At 40.6% G+C, this 7,500-nt stretch overlaps 2 protein-coding genes across 4 annotated transcripts in view; both read right to left on the reverse strand.

Annotated features, from left to right (window-relative positions):
• Positions 1-1,354, reverse strand: part of tomm40 (translocase of outer mitochondrial membrane 40 homolog (yeast)) — an 11,940-nt gene extending 10,586 nt beyond the window's left edge. For both annotated transcript variants that reach the window (XR_013502108.1, XM_078252480.1), the window contains exons 1-2: positions 1,256-1,354; positions 334-569 (exon numbers count right to left, since the gene is read on the reverse strand). Coding sequence is in view for 1 of the 2 variants with exons in the window: in XM_078252480.1 (XP_078108606.1) it covers positions 334-550 (217 nt within the window). In the remaining variant the exon portion in view is untranslated. The remainder of the gene's footprint in view (positions 1-333; positions 570-1,255) is intronic.
• Positions 1,355-1,975: 621 nt separating this feature from the next.
• The window catches only part of ddx61 (DEAD (Asp-Glu-Ala-Asp) box helicase 61), a 12,312-nt gene continuing 6,787 nt past the window's right edge, over positions 1,976-7,500 (reverse strand). For both annotated transcript variants that reach the window (XM_078252478.1, XM_078252479.1), the window contains exons 11-14: positions 6,829-7,009; positions 6,632-6,733; positions 6,266-6,496; positions 1,976-4,544 (exon numbers count right to left, since the gene is read on the reverse strand). In XM_078252478.1, coding sequence (XP_078108604.1) covers positions 6,273-6,496; positions 6,632-6,733; positions 6,829-7,009 — 507 coding nt within the window. In that variant the 3' untranslated portion in view covers positions 1,976-4,544; positions 6,266-6,272. The remainder of the gene's footprint in view (positions 4,545-6,265; positions 6,497-6,631; positions 6,734-6,828; positions 7,010-7,500) is intronic.

The following is a 7,500-nucleotide window of genomic DNA, read 5'->3' on the forward strand; positions in this document are numbered from 1 at the left end:
TCGGAGCGAGTGCCAACTCTAGAGGCATAGTGAGAGAAATAAAGTGTCTCCCCTGTGCCTTCTGACAACAGTGGGAAATCTTTAGCAGGAAAGGTTAACCCTCTCCTTGATTTCATGTTGTTTATGGAGAACCAGGAAATGAGTAGGGGGAAATGCAACGCTACCCAGCCACGGCGAACCGACGTGACATTTTTCGAGAGGTGCATGTCAGGCTACGGCGTAGGGTGCGTGCCTCCACATGCCTACGTACGTCGCCACAGCGTAGATTCAACGCAGAAGCATAAATCACGCTGGAGTCTTCCACAAACCTAGGGAAAACATTGATTTCCTAACCTTTACATTTGCGGTGGCATTCCTCATATGTGCCTGGGTTTGGGAGTGGGGAATCTGCATCTGCTGACTGCTGGCCAGATCCAGATGTTGGAGGGACTGAAGACACTGAGGGCATAGTGAACCCTGGAGGGACAGACACCAACCCTGGGACCCCTTGACTACCTCCAGCTGCAGCTGGGGCAGGACTGGGTGGGGCAGCAGCCAACACACTGCCCATACTCTGAGACTGTAACAGACTAGGAAAGAAATATAGTGAATGAATAATTTATTGAATTATATCAATGTTATTTAAATCATACAACTGCAGGGTACCGACTTAAAATAATCCCTGATAAAATGCAAGTACAAATTGGAGAAGTATTACCTTGCGAGGTATGACATGAGCATACAATCACCCATTCTTTACACAGTATATACAATGCATTTGGGCACATTTTGCTTTTAAAGACGTTAGCTCACGTACAAGCATTCAGCTAACGTTACCGTTAACTTGACTAGCTACAGTGATCAATCTGTCGTGGCAGTAACCGTACCGTTACAGTAGGTTGGCTGTAGCTAAGGCCCAGTTCAATCAGACTCTACTTTAATGGATTACAATACAACCTGGTAACCACAATACATATCGAACTAAAACGTGTGGTTTGCTAGAGAGGCAATATGGAGATAAGCCAGCAGCTGGTAAAACTATCTGCTAACAGTATTTAACCTGTCAGGGCTAATGCAAGCTAGCATGGTTGGTTGGTTAACGTTAGCTAGCTAGCTGGCTGGCTGGCTAGGTAGCCATGTGGAGTCGACCACGAGATATATTCGTCTTCATATTGAAAACACGGTTATTGGAAATACGCTGTGTGGCTTGTTAACACCTTAAAACTACCATCTTCTTACAAAAGTAGACATGCAATTTGATGGTTTATCTACTTACGCTGACAGTAAGGGTCCAGGGGTAGTTCAACACCGGCAAAGTTCACCACAACGTCCGTGACCGTGGTTGACAAATGCCCGCCTATTTTCCGTAACTCATCCACGGATTGGCTAATAGATATCTAATTTCAATCGCCATTGGTTGATATTACAGCTGGTACTGCCCCCTCCCGATGACGTTGCACGGAGTTCATTCGCTTAACATTCATTTCATTCAACCTCCGCTGAATGACAATCCAAGGGTACACCTATTTTAGGGGCTGTAGCGTATGATTACATTTACAAATTGTATACATATACCGCCATATTTGTATAAGTAAACCATAAGGTGGATTATGTGGCTATTTTGAAGAGGAGAATGGCCAGAGATATACTAGCTGTTGACGAACAGTATACCATACAATGCAATAATTATTTCCAATTATTTCAAATAAGAACGACACGATCTGTGGTTTCAAACTGGGTCCAGTCTCCCCAAGCAATAACGTTAAGTAAGCTGGATGAAAAGAAAAAAAAGGTGGAAAATCTTAACACAAAAACCTGAAATATTAATCTTACTTCAAAAAGGGTGCAACTGTGGATTTTACACAAGTATCCTACGCTGTACGTCGTACGCAAGACAGGCTCCTCGCTGGCAGTGTAGGAGACTAATTTAATCACAATTAAAGAAAAGAAAAAGCATTCTCTCACTAAGTGTACAAAGATCAAACCGAAAAGAGGAGTTAGTCAGTTAGACTTTAATTTGTTTTAGGCGCTGGCATTGACACATTTAACAGAAAATTGTTGGCTGTCTGTCTACTTAAAGCATCTGGTCATCAAGTCATGAAGGTATTCATTTCTTCAGAATACAGTGATGGAACAAATGGTCTCAGGTTACACATCCACTCAGAAAATGGTCATGTACTGTTGCCTGCACTGAGGCTAAAAGAATTGGGGAACCAAAATCTATCAACAAGGGTACTCCAGAGTTCGACATTAAGAACGTTAGGGCTAATTACTACTTAAGATGCTTTAGAAGAGGGCACACACACATGGGTCCCTTTCCTGCTGGTGCTTGGCAGTAACGTAATGGTCAGCCAAGAAAACAAAAAAAGTCAGCTGAAAATTTCACAGTATTGTTTTAAATACATGTATTTTTTGTGCTGAAGTCAAGCAGTCCAATGATGTAATATAGTCAGACAACTGGTCATGTTTACAATTCCTCATGAGACAAATGCATTTCTTACAAATAAGCAAAAACTGCAAATCCTTCAGACTACAACTGTGCTTTCAAAACTGATAAAACTCATAAGGAGTCGTTTGGGTGCCATTTTACCTTCAATACAATCTTGGACAAGAGCCTGGGCAAAGTACAGGTTTGACGTTAGACTAAGGCACTAAGGAGGGAAGAAGGGACTCAGAATCTAGGCCCCTCATCTTGTTAATTACTGATAACCTCAATACCTGAGAAAATGCTGCCTGGTGCTATGGCTTAAAAAGGAAACAAAAGAAATTTCACAATTAAATACCGACTTATGGTCGCTATTGGATCTGTGCTTTGACAAAATGCACTATAGCGTCACTGACATTACACGGTCATATTTAAATGTGTTCTGTAGTAGAGACTAAAAAAAAAAAACTAGCAAGTTCACTAACAGCAACACTGTTTCAGGTGCTCTGTGCTGGAGCACCATAGCAGCCCTCTTTTAAACATTCAGCACAAAGTGGTCATTTTGGTTCCTGAAGCCATCTCTATTCTTACTTTAGTAATTCTGTCTACTCTTCCAACTTTGGTTACCTTTTGAACAATGTTAATTTGGTTAGACTATGGATGTGTACAATCTGCCTTATTTTACCACTGCATCCCCAAGTCAGCAATTAGGTTGGTGGGCAAAATGTTGTTTATGACCAACATGGAATGATAACCGCTAAACTCAGTAGCCACATTATTAGGGACAACTCCTCATTGATGCAAGTATTTCAATCAGCCACTTGATGCATAAAAGCATGCAGACATGGTCAAACCCTTCAGTTGTTCTGACCAAACATCAGAACAGTGAAGAAATGTGATTTAAGTGTCAGTGGAATGATTGCCGGTGCCAATCTCCTGGGATTAGCACATACAAGTCTATAGGGTTTACTGGCACACAAAAACAACTCACGCGTGGCAGCTGTGAGGGGAAAAAGTGCCTCGTTAATGAGGAGAATGGTTCAAGCTGACAGGAAGGAGACCGTAACAAATAACCATGTTACAGCAGAGGTATGCAGACAAAGAAAATTGAGGCAAGAGTAGACAGGCTCACCAACACCACACAGCAGATGATTGGGAAAATGTTGCCTGGTCTTTTGAATCTCGAGTTCTGCTGCAACAGGCACATGGTAGGGTCCGAATTGGTGTAAAGATGACTTAAACATTTCAGGCTGATGGTGGCAGTGTAATGTTAACATTCAATACAAACCGAGCATCGTTTAAATGCCAAAGCCTTCTTGAGTATTGTTCCTGTCCCATGTGCATCCCTTTATGACCACAGTCCACCCATCTTCTAATGGCTATTTCTTTGCAGAACATCATGACACATCACAAAACACATTATCTCAAATATGACAATGAGTCTACTGAAATAGTCTCCAGATCTCAATTCAACAGAACACCTTCAAGATGGGGTTAAACACAAAATCTGCAGCATGAATGGACAGCTGACAAATCTGCAGCAACAGCATGAAGCTATCATCTCAACATTAACTTGTCTAAGTAATGTTTCCAGCACCTTGTTGAATCCATGGCACGAAGAATTCAGGCGATCTAAATACAGTAGCCACTGAGTGTAAATTGTTGAAAAGGGGTTTCCTTTAAAACATCTGCTCAAAAGGAATGGCAGCGGGATGTGCACACTGCCATATGTAGTTCATCTGCACAGCAAAGGGGTGAGCTGGGCTCTATCCTCCAAGTCTACCTTTGGTTTCACATTTTTATTCTTACAGCAAAGTACCCAAAAAAAAATGATTGACAATGTCCATCTATTGTCAAGAGTGGCTGCGTTCAATGACAGACTTAATAGCCCACATCACATGTTCAGTGACCATCTCTGGCAGTGTGGCAGAAAGATCAACTGATTGAAGTGGCAAAGGGACGATACCAGTTTACTAACATATGCACAGACAGAACTGGAGATTGCTGTAGACTCAAAATGGGAATGAAAAGAAACCTAAAATAGACCATTTGGGTGACAAACTAGGAAACAGAAATCACTTGGAATCTTGTGGGATGCATAGCCAATATTGTGTCATGACTGCCAGGCGCCACGTTTCTCCTGAAAAGAAAAAACAAAAGTTGAGTTAAAATGTCTGAAAACCACTATGTGAATGAGTCGCTGCTTTAGTAAACCTGGAGAGCAGACAGCTGGCTGTGTGCACTAATCAGCTCTGTGCAAATCTATGTTGACTGCTGTTTGAGGAAGACAGCCCTTAACCCTTCACCTATAAATCCTGTAAAACTTCAGTTAATCTTATTGATGAAAAAGGAGATTATCCATTAGCTAGGTTGCTAGTATCTGCTCTTCTTCAAGCTAGAGTGCTCAGATATTTGAGCACTATAGCGTTATTAATACACTGTGTACTAATTTAATGTCCACCAAAGTGCTCTCATTCATATACTAGAATGTTTGCAAAACAAAAAACATACAATTTGAGAAATATGTATTCACAATCTATTCAACAATAATACCAGTACATAAAATGTACATATGGAGCACAAATATGTTAACAGTCTACACAAGACGCCGCAGTAAGTGCAAAATGTGTAAGTGACGTGTGGCAGAAAAAAAACCTAAATAGCCAATAGACTAAAGAAGACTTTTTGAAGTCAATCGACACCGTTGTAGACATCCCAGTATCAATACACATATTAACCCACGCTTCCTCCCGCTTATGGTGTTGCTGCGCATTTACTAACCAGCAGCTATCAGGTCACCGGTGAAAGCACATTTGTAGTGTTCTCTGTCCTACGGTTGTCTGTCATGCTGCCTGGCCCCGTACCCATACATCCATGCCCTGTACTGGAGTTAGCTTCTGTTTCGGGGAAAGGGGGGCTCTGCGTTCTCCTTTACCTTGTTAAGGTAAGCTAGGTTAGCCTCCTTGTGTGCACTTCTCAAATGTACTTTCAAATTCGTGGGATTTTTCCCTTTAATAAATTGTCCACATATTTTACCACCTTCCACTGCAAGGCACTTGCTTTTATCCGACAGTCGTAATCAAATAGGACTCTGCCGCTTTCTTCTGACTTTCGGTACCACCATGAGGGCATGGACTACGTTGTTTTCAATTCGACATGGAATGTCGAAATTTCTAGGTTCCCAGTTGGAAACTATATACGTCTATGGCATAGACATTTTAGTTAGTTTTGCAAACATAACCTTGCTTGTGTGGCAGCTCCACCACCTTCGCATTGCAAAGTGCTTTGTCCACAACAACAAAACAAGCTTCTTGAGACACGGTGGCTTCATCTTTTGTCGATACAGCCGGTAAAGTGAAGGGTGTTACCAAGTTGTGAAAAAAAAAAAAAAAAAATAATAATAATAATAATAATAATAATAAGGGGAACCAAGCAATCCCTCTGTTCCGAACAGGCACTAGTAACAAGAACTTCTTGTTAAGCCTCTTCTTCATTGTCCATAGATGCAGCTTACACAGCTGAGCATTAACCCTCAATACCTTTTTTGGTGTTACTGTAGATAGACAACTTAAACTACAGCTACACTGTGACCTGTGTCACAAGTGTTAAAGGGAACCCATTATGCTTTGCGTATTTTCTGTCATATCTATAATGTTACAATGTCATATTTTCATGTTTAACGTGTCCAAAGCTTCAAATAATGAGGTAAACATATTTCAGAGAAATCCCCGTGAGCAGAACCCCCCCCACTCTAGATCAGTGCCCAACAATAAAACTGGTTTAACTTGAATCATAAAAATATTTAATCCTAAAGGTTTATTTTCAGTCATGGCTGGTTTCTTAGCTGCTCAAAGAACTGACCATTCACTCAGATTCCTCCCAGTTCCTTGTTTTTGGCTCCGCCGTGGTCATCATAGTCATTCTCGTCATCATCTGGGTCAACAGAGTGAAACTCTGCCACGTACAGGCTCTTATCAATGCTGCTGGGGATGGGCTTTATATCAGTGACAAGCTGATCCTCAATGTTCTTCAGGTTGTAGCGGTCCTCTGAAGTTATCAGATTGATGGCCAGACCCAGATGACCAAAACGCCCTGTGAGAGACGAGACATAATTTAGCTATTATGTACCGTTAGCATCAGTCAAGCAGGGTATACCAGATTTTTGAAAGTGGTAGTTGTAAACAAAACCCATTAAGAGTGTGAGCATTTATAAATAGTTCATTTTACCTGATCTGCCAATGCGGTGCAGGTAGGTCTCTGCATTTTTGGGAAAGTCAAAGTTGATGACCACATTTACTGCCTGGATGTCAATTCCCCGAGTGAATAGGTCTACAAGAAAATATGCATATTAGTCAACCTACATTGACCATCAATAATTTAAATATCCATTTTCTATTTTAAAATACAGAACTCTCTTAACCTACCTGTGCAGACCAAGTTTCTGCACAATCCATTCCTGAAGTCGTGGAACACACGGTTCCTGTATTCCTGCATCATCTTTGCATGAATGTAGAAGCATGAATAACCCAGTTGGGTGATTTTTTTGGCCAGAAGCTCAACTCTCTGAGTGGAGTTACAGAAGATGATAGATTGATTGATCTGAAGCTGTAATAGAAATATATAGATTCATGATTATTGATGACTGAAGGAATAACTTTATGCTCCCTGTGTATCCTATGGGTCTACCTGAGCTACCGTTAAATCTAGGGTGGCCAAACTGCAGCTTGCTAGCTGTATGCAGCTTCTTGGTTTTTTGCCTGTATACATGTGGGTCTTATTTTCTTATCCAATCGTCTTTATTTGATTTTGAATCAAATTGTATTTATATATCCTATGCAAATCATTGCCCTAATATGAGAGCCAAATCTCTTGAATTACTGAAACAAAACTGCACATTTCAGAGGACGTATTACAAACCTTATGACTAAAGTTTGTTTATATGATATTTTGCAAGTAGAAATTAGCAATATGGATAAAGTCCTTGATCACAATTTATGTTAATTCTATATTGAGTTATCAGTATATGTATAACAATAGTACATTTTCTGTAAAAATCAATTGTTAAACCATTAATGAATAAAATAATCAGTCTTGAA

Source organism: Sander vitreus, chromosome 6, assembly GCF_031162955.1.
Source record: "Sander vitreus isolate 19-12246 chromosome 6, sanVit1, whole genome shotgun sequence".
Taxonomy (NCBI): Eukaryota; Metazoa; Chordata; class Actinopteri; order Perciformes; family Percidae; genus Sander; species Sander vitreus.